Source organism: Myxine glutinosa, chromosome 5 (genome assembly GCF_964187855.1).
Source record: "Myxine glutinosa chromosome 5, kmMyxGlut1.1, whole genome shotgun sequence".
Classification (NCBI taxonomy): Eukaryota; Metazoa; Chordata; class Myxini; order Myxiniformes; family Myxinidae; genus Myxine; species Myxine glutinosa.
This window is the reverse complement of record NC_136265.1, coordinates 176,380,033-176,402,517: the sequence shown is the minus strand read 5'-3', so window position 1 is coordinate 176,402,517 and position 22,485 is coordinate 176,380,033. Positions and strand designations below refer to the sequence as shown.

At 48.0% G+C, this 22,485-nt stretch overlaps 1 protein-coding gene across 3 annotated transcripts in view; it reads right to left on the bottom strand.

Moving 5' to 3' along the window:
• The window catches only part of LOC137426693 (alpha-N-acetylgalactosaminide alpha-2,6-sialyltransferase 2), an 81,323-nt gene that overhangs the window by 17,004 nt on the left and 41,834 nt on the right, over positions 1 to 22,485 (bottom strand). For all 3 annotated transcript variants that reach the window (XM_078779113.1, XM_078779115.1, XM_078779114.1), the window contains one exon: positions 14,972 to 15,055. In XM_078779113.1, the coding sequence (XP_078635239.1) occupies positions 14,972 to 15,055 (84 nt within the window). The remainder of the gene's footprint in view (positions 1 to 14,971; positions 15,056 to 22,485) is intronic.

The window sequence follows — 22,485 nt, the reverse complement described above, 5'->3', positions numbered from 1 at the left end:
TCAAAAAGTTGTTGTATTTTAATGTCTATTCCCTCAAATGTTACACTTGTTGGTAGAAGTATGTATGCAAAAAATAGATGAAATCAGAGGTGGTCCTGGGTGGCCACCGGCCACTTTTATATATTTAGGGCCATTTAGGGCCACAGCTAAACTACTTTACAAGATAATGTAAAATTAACTACAAGATAATGTAAAATTAACCATTATACCTATATACAAAAGTAAAGTCCTACTTTTACTAAATGCCTAATATCAAACAGTTAAAACAACCTTACATGTCAATGTAAAATTAACCAAAATCGTTCTTCATATTACAAAGTTGTAGTACAGTGTTGTAGTATTGTACTTTCATTGATTAAAAGTTTGAAAATGTATTAAGCACAACGCCAATGTCACTACTCCAACTTTGCTCGTTTCCGCAAATTTGGCCTCGCTTTGCGGTCACATTCAACCACTTGAAGAAGATTTTGGAAGTGGTCTTCTCTTCTTGCAGTTGAGACAAAATCAGTTGCGAGCTTTACTGCTCTCTCCGCAGGGTCATTCACAACATTAAGCCCATCCACAATGGACTTGGCTGCCTTGAAGTGCTCATTGTTCTGCCAAGTGTCAACATCCTCTGTTAGGAAGGTCATATCTAGGTGAAGAAGGTTTACTGTAAACCACGAGTCCTCGTTCACAAGATCAGCCAGGGTTGTCGCTTCTGTAATTTTTGGAAATGACGGTTTGCCATATCCAGAACCGTAGCGGTGTTTTGGAGTGCTTGGCATTTCATCTGGTTGTATGGCCAGTAACACATCTGCAAGGGCACGACGATCCTTTTGAGGAATTGCATTGCTGAGCAGTGCCAAAACAACCAGTTCTGGGGTTAAATACCACAAATGTCTATCAAAGGCTTTCACAGCGCTGACTGAAATGGTTGAGTTGACAGCTTTATAGTTGAGCAGAGTCTTGTAAAAGCACAAATCAAACCATGGGGCATTTGAAGCAGACTGACATATGAGCCACCAATCACAATAAATATAAACAACAAAAACAACAAACTCCTTCAGTTTTTTCTGTTGATGTTGTGTTGTTACAGTTCCTCGAGGTAGTAGAGAAATTTGCTCTTCAAGTAGGCATATTTTGATGGAATAAAGAATCTTTGACATCCACCTTGCTTTATGCATGGCCCCTGGTCTGTGGAGTGTTCCTTGTTTTGTGACATCATCATCGAGGACTACCTGGCAGAGTTGTGCCATTTCCTTGTAGTCTTCCCTACAGTATGAAGCGCTTGTGCGGATTGTGCTTAAAACCTTGTTTTTGCAGGATAAAAGCAGCTGTTGTGCATAGTCATTGTACATGGAAATGTCAATTTTGGTTAAACTTTCATTCTTTGCATGCGATATGCGTTCCCAATTCTTCTGGAATTTTTGGAACAAAGATACTTCTGGAGACTTTGATGCCTCAATTTTGAGAACGTCAAACACATGATCCAGGATTACCTCTCCAACATGATGGCGACATGCACACCACAGAAGAGCACGGTCCAGTTTTGATTGAATGGTAACACAGGCAGCTGTAACGTGTCCAGTGTTTGATGCTGTTGTGTCAAAACATAAGTTGACAACTGATTGTTTGCACTTCCATGAATGTAGATACGTGTAAGTGTGCTCGGCAATGATGTCACCTGATGACCTATCACTTCCAGGAGGATATCTAGCCACCCCCAGTAGCTTTACATCAGTGGCATTCCCAACCAACACTGGCAATCTTTCTTCCTTGACATTCTTGTTTGTGAGCGTTGGTATCTGCTTGCCATCCCAGTGAAGTGTTGCAGCTGTTGGGGCGATCCAATTTTCTTGAATATCTTTGGCGATAGCACTTGTTATTGATCGTCGAGCCTTATCAGCAGTTGAGTACGACTTGGCCACACGACGTGGATCACCTCCTGCCTCTTGAATTACAGCTTTGGTGAGCGCAACCTGTTGAACAGGAGTTATGTTTAGTCGAGTAGCAACAGACACAACTGAATGTCTTTTCAGAATATCATGAGGAATAAAGGCAGATGTACCTGCATATGTTGATCTGTGGTGACTACGCTTCCTTTGAAACTCTGGAATCGCCTCTTCTTCAGTTTCTTCCAAGCTATCTGCAGAGTCACTATCATCAGAGCATACAGAACTAATTGTCATCTCTTGTACACTGGATGATTCATGACGTTCTCGTCTTGAAGCTTCCGCTAAGAGGCGTTTTTCTTTTCTATGATCTTTATCAACTTTCTTCTTGTCAACACCACCAAATGAGGCTACTCTGTCAGATTTCATTGACTCTAAAAATACTCTATCTTCCTCATTCTTAATGTTTGTCATTGCATCTTTTGTCCATACACCAAAGGTCTTATCAAGACGTTCATTCATGGTTTGCAACTTAGCCAAAGTGCTTGGAGATTCTCGGCGAGAAACAGGTATTTGACGCAATTTGTTATTGTCATTAAGAAGGTCAAGTATTAGTTTGCAGCATTGATGGTCTGAAAGCATAGGAATATTTGCTTTAGTGTAGAATTTTTTCAGCTGGATAAGGACGATGCTGGCAGATTTCCATTTCAGTGGCTCAGTTTGTTTGCCTTCACATATTTCTTTCTGGATGTACCACATCACGCATCGAAGAACCTGCCGGCAAGTTGGGAGGCGGACTCCTGTCAATGTACCATCTGCTTCTGTAAAAGCATTGCCAAGACCAAAAATGGCACTTGCTAATCTGGTCTTCTTATCTGCCATCTGAAAGAAAATAAAGGATATTATTAGACTACTAGTATGGGACCCACGATTAGACCTCCGATTTCATTCATGTAAAAATACAAACTAATTATCAAACCATCGTTTTTTGCATAAAATTGTTATATTTGTATTCCTCTCATCAAGACCTTCAATTTGATACCAAACATGACTAGGTTTGGGTGTAAAATAACAAAATCAAACATTTTTACATAGTGCGGCCCCGAAAATGGCCCTAAATATATAAAAGTGGCCGGTGGCCACCCAGGACCACCTCTGATTTCATTTATTTTTTGCATACATACTTCTACCAACAAGTGTAACATTTGAGAGAATAGACATTAAAATACAAGAACCTAAGGGCGTTTGATGCACCCTACCCGACGTGTTTGTTCAGGTTTGTCCATTCGACACGCCGGCAGTTCGGGTTTCTCTCTCCAACGCTCCTCCGTTCCTTAAGAACAAAGACCTGGTTACTGAACTAAACAAACTTGGTTCTGTCGTCTCTTCAGTTACTATGGTTCCTGTACGAGGGAAAAATAACCGTTTAAAACACGTCATGTCCTTCGTCGTTTCGTTTATATGATTTTACCGCGTGGTGTAACCTCTTTAAATGCGGTATTGCCTTTCAAGGTCGAAGGTCACACTTATCGGGTCTTTGTCTCCACAAAGTCTCTAGTTTGTTTTGAGTGTGGTCAATATGGTCATTTAAAAGACTCGTGCCCGAAAAAGTCCACAGATAGAGTCACTAGCCTGAATGGTGATGAACAGCAGGGCTCTACTGAGAACGTTGTCGATGATGTAAACAATATGGGTGGTGCTGATGCAAACCCCATTGTAGACAAACAGAGAACCAGGAAAAGAACCCTCCCACCTTCTAGCGACCTCAACGAGCCTGATAATAAGGTCTTGGCCGGTCCTCCAACCTTCGCTCAAGTGGTTAGTGAAGGTTATGGTGGAGCGTGACCTCCTCCTCAGCAGTTGCCTCCAGTTGAGGTAATCCCTCAGCCTCCTCTGCCTTCAGAATATTCTGAGGGTAATGTGATAAATGCTGAAAATGTATGTGTTGGCCAGACAGCACCTGAGTCGCTCCGGTGTTCTGAGGGTAAACCTCCATGTGAGGTTGAGCCTCCATGTGTGTCCCCTGCTGAAGCTTGTGTTGATTGTGCCACCCCTCCCTCTGTGGGGAGTGGTGAGTGTGTAGGAACTAGTGATCCGTCTGTGATTGAATCCTCCATTGAGGCAGCTGAGCCTTGTCAAGCTCATGGTCAGCAGGGTGATAGTGCTGAAGTCTCAGATTGTCGTGTTGATGAGCCCGTTGCTTCGGCAATGGACTCTCAATGCAATGATTGTGACTCTGATGGGGGTTCTTCCGTTGCCTCAATGAGTGATGGTGAGGCCGACTTCTCATCGGAGCATGTCTCTGGAGACTCTATCCCTCCTGCTGAAATCATGGATTTCCTACAAAAATTAACCGTAAAAGGCACGTGAAAATTTGCGATTTCTTCGTTGACACTCACGCCTTCATTAGTGGGGCTCAGGAAGTTGTACAACAATTTGCGGCCCTTCATATTTCTGATCAATCACTGAAAAAACTGAAGAGGTACCTTGTCACAGCAAGAAAATAATTAAACCTGTAATGGCTGTGTTGCTGCCTATGTTTTTATGAACATAGTTAGTTTGAACATTAATGGTGGGCGCAGTCAGCTGCGTAGGTCCCAGACTGTGCAATTAGCCAGGAGGGAAAAGATTGATGTACTTTTATTGCAAGAAACTCGTGCCACTGCAGACTGCATGGCTGATTGGCAGCAACAGCTGATTGGCACTTGGTTTTTTAGTAATACAGATTCTGTGAGTGCGCGTATTGCTTTTTTTTGTCAGTTCACGTTTGTCTGTCTCCCCCCCTATCTTTAAGGAAATCGTACCAGGCTATCTAGCCTCTGTAGAGCTTGAATACAATCAGCAACGATTTATGTTTGTTAACGTCTATGCTCCAAGGTGTTGGTGTTGGGCTAGCGGCGAGGGTGCCGGCTTAGGATAACCTAGGATCCTGGGTTCAAATCGCGGTCGATCGCTGAATTAACGCCAGGGGGGTTGACTCAGCCTGTCATCCTTCCGAGGTCGGCAAATTGAATACCAGTTCACTGGTAATTCCCTGCTTGTCGTTAAAGGCGGCAAAAAGGGTTGGCGTCAGGAAGGGCATCCGGCCGTAAAACATTGCTTCAAAAAGGGGATCAAAAAACGACAACAACCACGGTTCCCGAAAAAGGCCAACCCCCGCTTGCGGGGAAAAATGTCCTCTAAAGGTGGTTATTTATTATTATATTTAACGTCTATGCTCCAAGCGATAGTACAGATCGAGGAACGTTTTTTAATCAGTCCTTTAATTTCCTGAGACACCTCTCTTCTGATACGTTGTTGTGCTCAGGGGGTGACTTTAACTGTACTTTAAACCCAACTTTAGATAGGAACAGTGCAGAGCCACATCCAGCTTCAAGTAGGCCTCTTTCCAATATAATTTCGCAGCATGACCTCAACGATGTATGGTGGCAACAACACCCAAACCTGCAGCAATTTAGCTGGTGTCGGGTTTTACTAAATCATCTTTCACTTGCTCGTGTTGATAAATTTTATCTATCTATATAATTCCAGTAATCTCTGTGTGTATGTTTGTATGTTTGTATGTTTGTATGTCTGTATGTCTGTGACCGCTGTTTCTCGACAACCACGGGTCCGATATACTTGAAACTTGCCAGGTATATTGCTGGGGACCCGAGGATGTGCCTTTTCAAGGTTTCATATTAATCGGAGAAGTAGTTACCGAGCTATGTCCAAAAAACGATTCAACCAATCAGAGAGCAGCGAGCTATCACGTGTGCCGAACGTGGCGAACAGACTCTGCCTCGGACGGCACATTTGAGAGCGTATTCATTTATTTCACGTTGGAAAACTATGTTGCCGTTAAACTATGTTTTAAAACTAATTAAAACTAATTTGCGATTCATCGTAACTGCGATTTGCGACCTTCCGGACAGTGAAGACTGCACTTCCGGCAGCCAATCACAGAACGCGTTGTTGCGTAGGCGTGGCCGATGTGAGAGCGAGCCGAGCCGAGCGCGTGCGCCATTACGGTTCGTAATTCGATTTCTTCCGGAGAAAATAATAATTTCTCGATTTCTTATGCGCATTATTTCTCCCAATTCAGTCAGAGCGAAGGGCGGAAGCGAAGAGCGTTGTTTTTTTTGTTTACGGGCGTACGGGCGTACGGGCGGGGTAGAGCGTACGGGTAGCGTTATTTTTTTTTTTTGGCAAGGAACGGGCACCCACGTACGGGCATGCCCTAGTATTCCTAACTCTGCTATCAATCTTGTGACATATACGGCTATTGTCCCTTCAGGCTTCTCTGATCATTCTTTGGGAAAACTGTGCTTTTCTTTTCCTCGTTTCAAACGCCGCACCTTGTATTGGTCTTTTAACACCTCACTTCTGAGCGATCCTTTCTTTAAATCATCCTTTGTGGTTTTTTGGGACAAGGTTGTGGATTTCCAACATCGTTTCCTAAATCTCTGTCAGTGGTGGGACTATGCTAAAGCGCAGATCCGTGTTTTCTGTCAGCAATACAAAACCAATTGCTCTCAAAGTAAACAATTATGTATTGATGCCTTGAAACAAGAAATTCTACGATTGCAGGAAGGTGCTGAGGTCCTCAGTGATGAAAAACAGTGTCAACTCCTCTTTGAAAAACAAACTCTGCTTAAGGGATTAATTCAAGAAAATGGTATTGGTGCCTTAGTCAGGCTGAGAGTGAATGGTATACTGTGTTCAGACACATGTTGTAAAGATTTCTTTAAGTTTGAGAAGATGACGAAGGCGAGCCAGCAAATGCTTAGTCTTCGGGCCAGTGATGGGCATATTCTTAGTGATAATACGGAGATTGTTCATTTTGTTCGGTCTTATTTTGAGAATGTGTTTTCCTTTAAGCCTAATGATGTGCCTGCAATGCAGAATATTACGACCAATTTACCGCAGATAGATGAGCATCAACGGCATGTCTTGGATGAGAACATTACACTCGGTGAACTTAAAACTGCGCTGGATGACCTTGTTGATCATAAGGCTCCTGGTTTTGATGGGCTACCAGCTGAATTTTATAAAACCTTTTGGGACATGCTTGGTCCTGCTTTGCATTCAGTGTTTTTATACAGCCTTCGTGAGGGATTGTTACCCCTTAGTTGTCGACGTGCAGTTGTTTGCCCTATCCCTAAGAAAAACGATCTGCAATTGATACAGAACTGGCGCCCAATTTCTCTTCTCTGCACAGATTACAAGATTTTTGCCAAAGCGCTTGCGAACCGTGTAAAGACTGTTTTAAGCACAGTTATACATCAGGATCAATCGTACTGTGTTATGCACAGATCTATGCACGATAACATTTTTTTGCTACGAGACCTGTGGGATGTGTGTGCATTTCAACAACAACATACCGGTCTCTTTTTTATTGACCAAGAAAAGGCTTTTGACTCTGTTAATCATGAGTGTTTGTTTCACATTTTAAAGCAATTTGGTTTTGGGACATCTTTTATTTCTTATGTATCCTTATTGTATAATCACATTTTTAGCTTGATCAAAATCAATGATGGTCTCTTCACCTTTGCGGATTTGGAGGGGAATTCGGCAAGGTTGTCCCTTATCTGGAATCTTGTACTCTCTTTGCATTGAGCCCCTTTTGATTCGTTTACGATCTTCTCTTATGGGCTTTTCAGTGACTCCATCAGAAAATCCTGTTATCATTTCGGCCTATGCTGATGATGTATGTGTTGCTGTTCGCAGCAGTAATGACATTGCTCTGCTATTTCAGTGTCTACAGGTCTACTCTCAAGCATGTACAACGCAAATTAATTGGTCGAATTGCAAAGCAGTTTGGGTCGGCGGTACGCCACCTTTTGCCCTTCCAATTCCTCCAAAAGGTGGTGATCTCCGTCGGATAGAGAACTGGTGCCCCATCTCATTACTGTGTCCTGACTGCAAACTTTTTTCCAAATTGTTGGCCAATCGGCTAAAGGTTGTCACTGGCACTGTTGTTCATCCTGATCAGAGTTACAGCATTCTGGGAAGATCAATCTCTGATAATGTATTTTTAATTGGAGACTTGATTGACTGTGGCCTTTAGGAGGAAGAGGGGCTTGGGTTGATTTTCCTAGACATTGAAAAGGCTTTTGATAGCATTGACCACACTTAAGGTGAAAGTTTATAGGTTTTGTGAAATTGTTATACCACAACATATTTAGTTTGTGCAAAGTAAATAATCGTCTTTGTCCACCCATTCAGGTTCAGAGGGGTGTTTGGTAAGGCTGTCCTTTGTCAGGGTTGCTGTTTAGCCTTTCTCTTGAGCCACTACTCATAAGTCTGAGAGCCTCTCTTTCCGGCTTTGTGCCTCCTGCAAAAGAGAACCACATCATGGTATCAGCATATGCTGATGATGTTTGTGTGATCATTAAGAATGATAAGCACCGAACTATTCTTGTTGAGTCCTTACACAGGTTTCATCTTGCTTCACTTTTGCGGTGCAATTGGCAAAAGAGCAAAGCTTTGTTGGTGTCCTCAGCTCACGGTACATCCGGTAGGCTTCCCTTCACCCCCCCCCCACCCACCCCCCTCTCAGTCTCTTCCGAAAGATATAAGTTGGACAAGAGAAGGGGTTAAATATCTAGGTGTTTATCTTGGACCCAATCAGTACTTCCTTATTAACTGGGAAGGAGTGGTAGAACAGGTAACCAAGCGGCTTAACAAATGGAAAAGGTTCCTTCCGCAAATGTCCTTTAGAGGCCGAATACTGATTATTAACACCTTGGTCGCCTCTGTCCTGTGGCATGAATTTATCTGTTTGCAGCCACCAGAGGGCTTCCTTAAGGCTATTCAACAGACACTGGTTAATTTATTTTGGGGAGGTTATCACTGTTTGCGGTTGGACGTAATTTGCCGGCCTTTGTCTGATGGTGGCCAAGGGCTCATTGACGTAAAGTGTCGGCTGATGGCCTTTCGGCAGAAGTCAATACAACGTCTGCTCAATGTTGAAAAACTGCCCTGGCGCCCTGTGGCACAACGAATATTGAGGCAAGCCGGAATGCTCGGCTATGGCCTTGAGATATTTTTGATCGAATCCCAAAAAGTTGATGTGTCCCACCTTCCTCTGTTCTACCAGAGCTTGTTGAATGCTTGGCAGGCCGTAGTGGTGAGCCACCAAAAGGAGTTCTATGATGTTAAAATGTTTGCGGAAGAACCTCTATTCCTCAACCCACTCTTTCCCCAGGTTCCCAAGAGCCGTTGTTTTGCCCAAAACTTCATTTCAGGTGGCATCAGATATGTTTGGCATTTTCGTGACTCAGCAAATTGTCGTTGGAGATCTGCTAAGGAAGTCGCTGAGATTACTGGTACCAGATCAATGAGAGCTGCAGGTCAGGTACTTGTAGAAGTCATTCGTACATCCTTTAGACTTGGGTTGCAGTGGAGTACTGGGGTTAAATGGGCATCCCATAATCCTTCGCTTCCTAACTTACTTGTTGCTTTCACCGGTTCTACTTTGTCCCCAGTCAGTACTGGCTCCTGTTTATTTAGTAGTCTTGAGAGCAAATCTATTTACCAGTTCTGTCTTTCATTGATTAATGTAAACACTTGTGCAGCAGGAGTTATGAGATGGAAAGCTCTTTTACCTGATGCCACCCCTTCTGAGCCTGCATGGAAATCAATGTATGGCACACCTATATCAAAAAGGTCATGTGATTTACAATGGAGACTGGTTCACGGGGTATTGCCAACAAACACTTTTGTAAACCGTTTGGATGCCATGGTATCGGTGATCTGTCCCTTCTGTAATAATATTGAAGATTTGTTTCATGGGTATGTTGATTGCATACGATTGTGTCCTCTTTTTATTTTACTGAACAATGTGTTTGGTCAAGTTAATATTCCTTTTTCTCTCCGGTTGTTTCCTTTTGTTCTTGGAGTCACTTCAGCAAAGGAAAAATTGTTAATGTTTTTAAATTATTTATTGTCAGAGGCTGAACTGGCCATCTACTTGTCGAGAAAAGCAAAAACTAAGGGCAAGCCACCAGAGCAATGTAATGTCATCCTGCATTTCCAATCCCTGGTCACAACTCGGACAAAACTTGAATTAAAGTACTGCAGCAGCAATGCAAATATTAAGGCTTTTGTTGAGACATGGTGTGTGGGAAAAATATGCGGGTTAATGAAAATGTATTAGAGATTTACATGTAGGTGTTTCCTTGTCTTTGCAATCTCTTGTTTTTGAATGTAGTACATTACATTGATTGTTTCTCCTTTTATTTGATGTTCTATTAATTTTGTTGTATTCTCTTGAAAACTGTTTTTTTTTGGTTTACTCTTGTTGACGCTTGTTTTTGTAGTTTTATAATAAAAGGACGTAAAAGTCAAAGTTTCCCTCTCTCTTTCTCCCTGTTTTTTTTCATGTTTGTTTATGGTATCAATCAATGCTATGTGCACTTTCCAAATACTGTAGTCTTTATTTTAGGGTTGCTCAAGTACCGGTGTGTACCCCGGTTTAGAATAGGTACACCGTATCCTTGCGTGTCGTAAGAGGTGACTAAAAGGGTTGGCGTCAGGAAGGGCATCCGGCCATAAAAACAATGCTTCTAAAAGAGAACCATGACAATTACAACTACATATGGGCAGGATACAGCCCGAAGTACCCCGTGGCGGACCCCACTCCCTCTCGTCAAAACTCAAGGTGGGGAACCTGATCGAAGAAAGGGTGGAAATCACCACGAACGTCTGATGCCCGACGTGGAGATCGGTTTCTGAGGTTTGGGACATGGAATGTAGGGACAATGACAGGGAGATCAGGAGAAGTGGTGGAAGTATTGGTCAGAAGAAGAGTGGACATATGTTGTGTGCAGGAGACGAGATGGAAGGGAAGTGGTGTGAGAATGGTGAAGGGTAGGCAGAGACAGAAATACAAGTTTGTGTGGCAAGGGTGCCCAGAAGGCGTGCATGGTGTTGGTGTCCTGTTTTCTGAGGAGTTTGTAGACAGTCTGGTGAGTGTGACTAGAGTGAGTGAAAGGTTGATGATGGTGAAAATGATGATTGGAAAGCTCTTGGTGAACGTCATCTCGACATATGCTCCGCAGGTTGGTTGGAGCGATGAAGAGAAGGACAAGTTCTGGTGTCCAATAGATAATCTGATGGAAAACATGAAAGATGAGGAAGTTGTTGTGGTAGGAGGAGACCTAAATGGACATGTGGGAAGGAGTATGGACGGTTTTGAGGGAGTTCATGGGGGTTACGGATATGGTGTGAGAAATGGAGAAGGTGAAAGGATTTTGGAGTTTGCTAAAGGAGCTGATTTGTTTATTTGTAATACTCAGTTCCAGAAAGAGGATAATAAGCTTGTGACATACACGTCAGGTGGGTCGACGACAACAGTTGACTACCTGATGGTGCGTAGGCGAGATAGGGGGCACCTCCGGGACACAAACGCGATCCCGGGGGAGGAGGCTGTTTCACAGCAACACTTGGTTGTCTGCGACATAAGGGTGAAAGGTGCGAGGAGAGCCCGATGGGTGAAGTACCAACCGATAATGAAGGTGTGTAGGTTGAAAGAGGTGACAGTGAGGGAGGTATTAAAGGAGAGGCTGAGTATGGTAGAGGATGATGTGCTTGAGCTTGAAAGTGGTTGGATGTCAATGAAAGATAGTCTGTTGGGAGCCGTTGGTGAGGTATGTGGATGGACAAAAGGACCATCGAGGCACTCAGAAACATGGTGGTGGGATGATGAAGTTGGAAAGAGGATTGACGAGAAGAGGAAGAAGTTCAAGGAGTGGCAGAAGGTGAACGGTACGGGGGCAGAAAAGGCAGAGCATGAAAGTTATAAGGCAGCCAAGAAGGCTGCGAAGAAAAGAAAGAGGTAGCAAAGGCGCAGGAGGCATGTAGAAAAATGTTCGGAGAACGCTTGGATTCGGAAGAGGGTCAGAGAGCGGTATTCAGGATTGCAAAGCAGATAGCAAAAGAGAGGTGTGATGTGATGTGGGTGAGTTGCTTGAAGGATGAAGTGGGACAAATCGTTGTCGACCCAGATGGAATTAAAGGAAGATGGAAAAGATATATGGAAATGCTGTTGAATACAGAGAATGAATGGGATGGCAACATAGAGAGTAACCCAGTTTTAGGACCGGCAGATAAGATAACCGAGAAGGAAGTTGAGGAAGCGATAAAAGCAATGAAGAGTAGAAAAGCGGGTGGGCCGACGGGAGTTGTGGGAGATATGTTGAAGGCAGCAGGAAGTTGGGGTGTGAAGAGAATGACAGAGATCTGTAATCTGGTGGTGAAAGAAGGTCGCATTCCAGTGGATTGGGAACTGAGTACCCTCGTCCCTCTATACAAGGGGAAAGGTGACCCTCTGGACTGTGGCTCGTATTGAGCGATAAAATTATTGGAGCATGGAATGAAGGTATTGGAAAGGGTGTTGGAGAGGAGGATAAGGAAGAAAGTGAAGATCAACGAAATGCAGTTTGGATTTATGCCAGGAAGAGGAATGACAGACGTGCTTTTTATTGTGAGGCAGTTGCAGAAGTACGTGGAGAAGAGGAAGAAGTTGTTTCTTGGGTTTGTTGATCTGGAGAAAGCATTCGATTGGGTTCCACGCGAAGTAGTGACATGGGCATTGAGGAAGTTAGGAGTGGAGGAATGGTTGATCAGAGTAGTGATGACAATGTATGAAAGAGCGCGCACAGCTGTAACGACAAAGGACGGGAACAGTGGTGAGTTTGAGGTGAAGGTGGGAGTGCATCAGGGGTCGGTACTAAGTCCACTACTATTTGTAGCTGTGATGGAAGTGCTGGCTCGGAACGTAAAGGAGGGTTTACCGTGGGAGTTGTTGTATGCAGATGATCTGGTGTTGATTGCAGAAAGTATGGATGGACTGAAGGAGAAGATGAACAAGTGGAAGGAATGTATGGAGGCAAAAGGTCTGAAGGTGAATATCGGAAAAACGAAGGTGATGGCAAGTGGTAAAGCATGTGGTGAGGTGGAAAGAACTGGTAAGTGGCCGTGTGCTGTGTGCAGGAAGGGTGTCGGAGTGAATTCCATTCAATGTACAATGTGCGCTGAGTGGGTTCATCAAAAATGTAGTGGGTTGAGAGGGTCATTAACCAGTGTGGCAGCTACATTCAAGTGTTAGGTGTGCACAGAGGGAGCTGCAGATGGAGGGAATGTTGAGTTGGATGTTGGAGACAGTGTGAAGCTGGAAGGTGTGAAAACATTTTGCTACTGAGGAGACATGCTGAATGGAGAAGGTGGATCAGACTCGGCAACGGTTGCTCGAGTGAGATGTGCATGGAAGATATTTCAGGAACTGAGTGGCGTGTTGACGAGGAGGGTAGTGTCGTTGAAGCTGAAGGGAAAGGTGTATGCTGCATGTGTGAGAAGTGTTATGATGTATGGGAGTGAGACATGGGTAATGAACGTAGAGCAGCAACGAAGGCTGGAAAGGGTGGAAATGCGAATGGTTCGGTGGATGTGTGGAGTATCGTTGAGAGAGGGGAAGACAAATGATGAATTGCGAAAGATGATGGGAATAGAGCCTGTGATGGATGCTGTGAAGAGAAACAGGTTGAGATGGTTTGGTCATGTGTTGCGGAAGGATGAAAGTGACTGGTTGAGAAGAGTGATGGAAATGAATGTAGAAGGAAGTAGAGGACGGGGAAGACCGAGAAAGACGGCTAAAGATGGTGGAAGAAGAAATGCGGGCAAGGGGGTTAACAAGGGGAGATGCAGAAAATAGGGCAAAATGGAGAAGATTGTCATGGGGACTGCAAGGCTAACCCACACTCTAGCAGGGAAAATGGCGTTAAAATGCCTGTTGTTGTGTGCTGTTGTTGTAGTCTTTATTTTTGGAAGAGAGCTTTATTTTCAATTCAAAATAGATTTGGATTTTTAAGTTTTATATGGACATTCTTCTAATCTCATTGAGTCTTTTTATGATTGTGTCTATTTTCATGCTGATGAAAAGGTGTTTAACTATGATGCTTGAGCAACCCAAAAGTATATTGGTTTCATTGTCATCGTCTATTTAAGTTGTTGCTTTGATGCTTCTTTGGTTTTGAATCAATGCTACGTGCTAGTCGTGCCAATCGTGCCAATTTCAATTACGACTCGATATTCTGTATTTGGAAGATAATTTCATTTTGATAACAAAATAGTTTTGTTATCTTTCAACGAATATGGGAATGATATTTGCAAAAGCCTCAGCATTTGCATGTTACTTTGGCTCGTGTCTTGACATGTTTTCGATCCCAAACCGTCCACCACTCTGCCAGCCATCAATTCTTCTCCTGAAGAAGTTCACCAATCTGAATATGAATGAGGACCAAGAAGCTCCATGATAATTTTGCAGTTTAGTTTACTGTGCGTGAAGATTGTTTTTCGGGGATAAACATGCAGCAACCCTCTCCACCTGCTTGGAATCTGGAGACCACATCAGGAAGTCGCATTTTTTCACCTTATTTCATTCATGAACCACCTTTAGAGGCCATTTTTTCCCCGCAGAGCAGGGGTTGGCCTTTTTTGGGCACCTTCGTCCCCCTTTTTGAAGCAATGTTTTATGGCCGGATGCCCTTCTTGCCGCCAACCCTGTTAGTCGCCTCTTGCGACACACAGGGAATTACCAGTGAAATGGTACTCAATTTGCCGACCTCAGAAGGATGACAGGCTGAGTCAACCCCCCTGGTGTTAATTCAGCGATCGACCGGGATTCGAACCCAGGATCTTGGATCCCAAGCCGGCACCCTAACCACTAAGCCAACACCAGGCTAACAACACCTTATTTCATTCATGGTTGGTGGAAAATACTTTCTATCTCTCTCTTTCTCTGTCTCACCCTCTCACTCTCTCCCTGCCTCCCACGCTATATCTCTCCCTCTCTGTCGACTACACTTTCAATAAATGCTCTTATTTAATCATTAACAGTTCAGTTCACTTATATGCTGTTATTGTTTCAGTTTGACAACTGGCTTGAATGTCCAGGCTGTATTGCATTCATGTAAAATTGGTGTGAATGAAAATGCCAGTCCTCAAGATAGTGTTGTACGAGGTGTATGGGAGAGAGGATAGTAATGGTCCTGCACCATCAAAACTCAGTACTAATGTTGTCCTTTTTGAAACTTTTGTAACATATAAGTTCATACCTGTTCCGTAGGTAGCGCAGGAAGTCAGGGTGCATCATTTTGATTTTCTTTGCATTGACTGTTGTCCCGAAGAAGAACATCACACTGCGGGCAGAGAAGCATGGCATGTTGCTTCATGTGTTGCTCATTTAGGTATTTCGTTTGCTGAGTTGAGTTGGGACAAAGGTTCGTTTCCAATAATATCAAACTCTTGAGGAGTTAAACTAAGATACTCACCCTGATTACATATAAGCATGCAAAGGTAATAGTCACAGGTACTGTAAACTGGTCACAGTCGTTGTGTAACAGCAGATATTGGCAAGCCCAGTGGCAATCAAATTAATTACTGTATATCACCGTGTCATATCGGTCCGGTCGGCCTGTATTCAAGCATCAAGGCTATAGGCCCAAGTGAAGTTGCTTTCGTTTATAATCTATCATAATCATACCACGTTTCACTGACTTCCAGAAATGCCATGTGATAATGCGGGCATTAGAACATATCTCTAGACATATCTAGAGCATTCCATACAGCCTGCCATCCCACCTTGCTCTCCAAACTCCCTGCTGATGGCATCCAAAGCCACCTCCACCCATGGCTTACTGACTTCCTCTACTCGCCTAGCCAATGTGTGGCTCTAAAACAAGATACCCTCATCTCCTCTACCGGTCAAGGCTAGAGTGCCCCAAGGCAATGTTCGAAGCCCAATCCTCTTTCTAATACTCATCGTCGATCTCTCTGTCTCTCTTGAAAATCCTCTTCATATCCTTTTCCTATTCCTTCAGATAGGCAGTCAGCAGAATCTTCCTTCTCATCAGACCTAGATAGAATCACAAGCTGTTCAAACACTTGGAATAGGTATTTTAATCCTGACAGATCTGACACTCTCACTCTGTCTATCCAAAAGGACCGTCTAGCAAACCCTCCCATTTACTTTCTTAACAATCCTTTTCAAGAAGTTCAGTCACTCAAACTTATGGACCTCACTGTTGTTGTTAGCCATGATCTTTCTTGGGCAAAGCACACTTCTAAGTTAGCCTCCAAAGCAGTCGCCGAGCTGGTAACCTCAGTCATGAGAGTTCTTCCTTGGCACACTTGAACTCTTATCCACCTTCAAGGCCTTCATCTGCAACTTGATGGAGCACTCCACTCTGGGCTAGGTCTCCTGCCTCACATCTTGTTCACCTTGATGCTGTATAAACAAAGGCCTTCAAAATCACTTGAATCTCACTCAATGAAGCTGCCTCTATGGACCGATCACTTTTACATCGCAGACAGGTCGGTGGTCTCTTTGTCTTCTAGCTATCACTTCCTTCTAGTTTTTCACCATCTGCTCTTCCTCTGGTCTGCATCCCCTCCCACAGGTTTCTGCAGAGTACCTGCGGTCTACTGTTCCCTTTCTTGTTAAAAGAGGTCTGATAACTTCGACTGTTTCTTATGTTCTGTTACATCTCGATCCGTTCTATGTTCCAACTCCACGAGCCTCGGCTTTTTATACCAAAAACCCATCAATTCCCATTGAGGGCTTCTACACACACTCTCTGATGTACCGTATTCTTCAAAGAGCACCGGTGCTGCCAAGTCAACTTCCTGGGCAATGGTTATGTTGGGTGGTTTGCCATTGCCATCCCAGCAGTAGTTAGGGTAGGAATTTGTAATTTGTTCAGTGTTCCAGCAATAATTCGCCAACTCTTCGTGAAGGACACCGAGGTATCGTTAACATCCACCAACTAATGTTGGCAGACAATCAACACCGATTTCAATGTCCACGTGAGGAACAACGTACACATGGATGAATTGCCCTGCATGTGAAACACTAGGATGGCAGTTTATAGCTGGAAGGAGATTCAAACTCAGGCTAGACAGCTCAGAGGTGAGTGTGCGTACCTCTAGACTAGAGCCTAGGCTATCCCGCCAGCCCATTAAATGGATAACAAATAAGAAATCTTCCAGCTCTCATCAGGATGGATGACGGTGCAGTTTTCAATTCTCAAATGATATTTTGAAATAGAAATCCTGATTAAGAACTTTTGGGAATCATCAAATGCAAAACCTTCACTGGAGTATCTTTACAATATTGTTTTATTTTGTGTATAGTGTTGAGCTTGTGGAGGAGTGGTAGACTGGAAGGTAGAGAAGGTGTGTGACAGGGGAAGACACCAACAGCAGGGTTGAGGGATAAAATAGAGGGAGACTTTGAGGGTTAAGGGACGTGGGGAGGAATGAGAGCAAGAGGAGGACACAGAGTTGAACAAGGTAGATACATAGTGCAGACACAAACTCTCAACGAGAACGCCACTCAGTAGAGCGCATACTCCCGCCATGGGTCAAGTTGGAATAGTACGATTTCACAAAAATTTGAGGGAGTAGTTCAGTGACAAGACAAGACAAGACAACACAAGACAGACACTGCACAGATATAAATATAGAAGATAATGTAAAAAAAACCAGGCAATTTCACTTACATTTTCGGATTCAGCGTTCAATTCTATATAAGTGAGTGTATTTTGAGGCATGTGTCACAGTGTGACTTCAAATAAAATTGTAAGCCAGAAAAACTTGCGTTTCATTCTTTAGGGATACTAAAGCGCGGTATTACGCGCACTGCTTGTGAGCAAGGAGGAAGCGGACAACGCGGTAATTTGTAAGAGTCTTTATTCAAGAGCTCACTGTAATACTGAGCTGCTCAGGGCTGCGCGTCCCGTGTATATCGTGAGGCCACGCCTCTCTCCCGGACGTGGCCCACCCCCACTTGGTGTGCGGGGTGATGTCACCACGTCAGTGCTTTTGTGTCCGCCACACGCGCCCCCCCCAGAATCCCCGCGCACCTGAAGGGTCAGTTTGCAGGGCAAATGGATGACCCGGCCGAAGCGCCCCCTGGCGACTGGCGGCGTCTGGGATGCAGGGATGCCATCTGGGATGCCTCCGGCTGCCCCTGGGATGGGTGCAGGACCGGGGGGCGGCGTGGCGGCGGGGCTGGGCGGTGCCGGGGGTCCAACCCGCAGGGGGGCGGCCCCGACGTGGGGGTCGGGCCACTGGCGGTGGATGGTCCACGTCGAGGTGGGCCGGCTTGAGGCGGTCCACAGAAACGCGGTCAGGAGTACCGCCGATGTCCAGGGTGAAGTGCTTCACCCCGGTCTCCAGCACGCGGAAAGGCCCGTCGTACGGGGGCCGCAGTGGTGTCCGGTGGGCATCGTGGCGGACGAAGACGTACTCCGCCGTGCGAAGCTCCGGGGCGACGTGCGTCGGTGGGTGCCCGTGGCGTGCCATTGGCACCGGGGCGAACCTCTGGGCGGTCTCCTGCAGAGCAGAGCGCTGCTGTGCCGCGGACCATGGTGCCGTGGAGTCGGGGAGGAACTCGCCCGGCACCCGCAGCGGTTGCCCGAAGACCAACTCCGCCGTGGATGTGCGCAGGTCCTCCTTGGGCGCCGTCCGGAGGCCCAGCAGGACCCAGGGGAGCCTGTCGACCCAGCTGCCGTCGCGGAGGGTGGCCCGGAGCGCGGCCTTCAATGAGCGGTGAAATCGCTCACACAGGCCGTTAGTCTCGGGGTGGTAGGCCGTGGTTCGGTGCAGCCGGACCCCGAGCCCCTGCGCGACCGGCCCCCAGAGCTCCGAGGTGAACTGGGGGCCGCGGTCGGACGAGATGTCTGAGGGGGCGCCAAACCGGGCGACCCAGGTGGCGATGAAAGCCTGCGCGACGTCCGCCGCCGTCGTCGACGCCAAGGGCACGGCCTCCGGCCACCGGGTGGTGCGGTCCACCATGGTGAGGACGTGGGTGAAACCCCGTGAGGGGGGCAGAGGTCCCACCAGGTCCACGTGGACGTGGTCAAACCGGCGTTCCGGCACCGTAAACGGGGCCAACGGGGCCTGGGTGTGCCGGTGCACCTTGGTGCGCTGGCACACGAGGCACGTCCTGGCCCAGCCGCGGACGGCCTTCCAGAGGCCATGCCAGACGAATTTGTCGGCGATCAACCTTTGGGAGGCCCTCGTGCCCGGGTGGGACAGGCCGTGGGTGGCGTCAAACATCTGGCGCTGCCAGCCCGCGGGCACGATGGGGTGAGGCCGCCCGAGGGAGACGTCGCACAAGAGGGCCGCGCCCGCGCCGTCGAACGGCACCTCGGTGACGCGGAGGGCCGTGACGGCGGTCCGCAAGGCCTGGACGTCGGGGTCAGCGGCCTGGTCCGCTGCCATCCGGGCATAGTCGATGCCGAGGTGGACTGCGTGGGCGACGGCCCGGGAAAGGCAATCCGCCACCGGGTTGTCCTTCCCCGCGACGTGCCGGATGTCCGTCGTGTACTCGGACACGGCCGAGAGGTGACGCTGCTGCCGGGCCGACCACGGCTCGGTGACCTTGCCCATCGCGAAGATCAGTGGCTTGTGGTCGACGAAGGCCGTGAACGCACGGCCCTCAAGCAGATGGCGGAAGTGCCTGACCGCCAAGTGAAGCCCGAGCAACTCGCGGTCGAAGGTACTGTAACGGCGTTCGGGCGGGCGAAGCTGCCGGCTAAAGAACGCCAGCGGTTGCCAATCTCCACGCACCCATTGCTCGTGCACCGCGCCCACCGCGTAGTCCGAGGCGTCGGTGGTGAGGGCGATCGGTGCATCGGGCGCCGGGTTCGCGAGCATGGTGGCGTTAGCCAAGGCGAGCTTCGCGCCCGTGAATGCCGCATCCATCTGCTCGGTCCAGGTAACGTCGCCTTTGCCCGGCTTACCTCGGGGAGCTTCGTGCAGGGGGCGCAGGAGCTGGGCGATACGGGGCAGGAACCGATGGTAAAAGTTCACCATGCCCAGGATCTCCTGCAGCCCCCTGATCGTGCGGGGGCGCGGCAACCCCTTCACCGCCTCCACCTTGGCCGGCAAAGGGACGGCTCCGTTCCTGGTGACGCGGTGCCCCAGAAAATCGATTTCGGCGACGCCGAACCGGCACTTTGCGGGGTTCACACTCAGGCCATGCTGGCCCAGGCGTTCGAAGAGCGTGCAGAGGTGGTGTAGGTGCTCTTCGTGGTAAGCGCTGGCGACGAGGATATCTTTCAGGTCGACGTATACAAAATCCAAGTCACGCAGGACGCTGTCCATCAGCCGCTGGAACGCCTGAGCCGCATTCTTCAGACCGAAGGGCATCCGCAGGAATTCGAAGAGTCCGAACGGCGTGATGACCGCCGTCTTCGGGACGTCCTCCGGCCTGACGGGGACCTGATAGTAACCGCGTATGAGGTCCACCTTCGAGAAGAAGGACATGCCCTGCCAAACGGGCAGAAAAGTCCTGAATGTGGGGGATGGGGTAGCGGTCGGGGGTGGTGGCGTCATTGAGACGGCGATAATCCCCGCACGGTCGCCATCCCCCGCCGGGCTTCGGCACGATGTGCAGCGGCGACGCCCAAGCACTCTCCGAGCGCCGAACGATGCCGAGTCGCTCCAGGGTAGTGAACGCCGCTTTTGCTACTGTCAGCTTCGTCGCCTCGAGGCGGCGTGCCCGGGCGTAGACCGGTGGCCCGACGGTGGGGATGTGATGGGCCACCCCATGCTTGATGGCCCCCGCCAAGAAGGTGGGCCGCATGAGGGCAGGGAAGCCGGCGAGGAGGCGGGTGAATTTGTCCGCTGCCGGAAGCGTACAGATCAACGTGGCCAGAACCGAAACGTTCAGCAAGCCACTCGGTGAGCCGCTCAGTGGGCTGCTCGACGAGCTGGGCAGCGCACAAGCGAGCGAGCTGAACGTCTCGGCCTGGACAAGACGTCTGTGCTTTACGTCGACCAGGAGCCCATTTGCCCACAGGAAGTCCGCGCCAAGCAATGCCATGGGCACGTCGGCGGTGACGAACGACCATCGGAAAACCTGCCCTCCGAACCGCAGAGAGAGGCAGCGTTTTCCGTACGTACGGATGGGCGTCCCATTTGCGGCAAGCAGCGCGGGGCCCCCGCCCGCGGCGTGCTTGTCCGACGTACCGGCAGGAATGACGCTCACCTGCGCTCCTGTGTCGCACAGGTAACGGCGCCCGGATAAGGTGTCCGTGATGAACAGCAGGCTATTCGAACGGCCGGCGCTCATTGCCACTATCGAGCGCCGGCCCGGGCGTTTCCCGACCTGTCGAAGGAGCATGGCGGATGACACTGTCGAGCCTCGTGGCCGAACCTGGCATGGAACGGGCACCAGGTGGTGGAGCTGGAGGAGCGCGGCTGGCTCCGCCAGGCCGGTGGAGCCGGAGGTTTTCCCCGCGGTGGCGGTTTTCGCCGTGGCGGTGGGCGGGGCGTGGCGGCGGCCACGAGGTGCGTATCAGCATGCTGTGTATGCTGTGGAAGCTGATGCTGTGGATCAGCATCGGCCTCGGGATCCACGAGGTGGGCCGCACCGACTCTCGCCCGCGTGTCCGAAGCCACGAAGTACCTGTCCGCCACGGCGGCCAATGCCCGGGGTTCCGTTAGCACGGTCCCGGCCAACGCGAGGCATACCTGTGCTGGAAGTTGGCGACGGAAAAGCGCCCGGAATAGAGAACCAGGGGCTTCGTCGCCCAACAGTGACAGCATATGGTCCATTCGGACCGACGGGCGCGTGTCGCCGAGCTCGGGGAGATCCAGGAGGCGGTCGGCCCCTGCGTGCTCCGTGAAGCCGAACGTGGCTAGGAGCAGCCGCTTGAGTGCCTCGTACTTGTGGCCGTCCGGTGGGTGGCGAAGGACGGACACAACTCGAGCAGCCGTGCCGGGCCCAAGGGAGGCGACGACGTGGCAGTAGCGCGTGTCGTCGTCGGTGAGGCGCCGAAGCTGAAACTGGGCTTTGGCTTGGACGAACCAAACTTCGGCCTGGGCCTCCCAAAATTCGGGAAGTTTAACCGACATCGCGTTGTTGGCAATGGCGTCATGTTTGGAAGGATCGCTATGGCAGATCCAACGTCGAGGGTCACCAGTAAAGCGCGGTATTACGCCCGCTGCTTGTGAGCAAGGAGGAAGCGGACAACGCGGTAATTTGTAAGAGTCTTTATTCAAGAGCTCACTGTAATACTGAGCTGCTCAGGGCTGCGCACCCCGTGTATATCGTGAGGCCACGCCTCTCTCCCGGGCGTGGCCCACCCCAACTTGGTGTGCGGGGTGATGTCACCACGTCAGTGCTTTTGTGTCCGCCACAATACAACATGTAAAACTGGCCCAAACGTCAAAACAAAACTCGCTCATTTTAAGTCGTACAAGCTAATGTGACCACTCATTCTTCTGGGAAGAATCCCGTGCGCATGCTTGTCACACTTATAACCTACCTAAGTCTTTATAAGTTCATCAAATACTGACACCGCGATTGACATTCGCTGAGGTAAATGTTGATATCTCTTCTGAGGTAAAAAATAAAAAAAGTTTTAAAGCATTATACGTATCAAACGATACATTTTATGAAACGGGGAAACCTAATACACACTTTCGTGGTTTTAAAATGACAGAATATGTCTTTATTAGAAAAAAAAAGAACCTTGAAGACGACGCTGCTAATAAAATACACCACTCTAACGCATAACCACGAGTTTAAACTACATTTACAACAAATATGAAAACT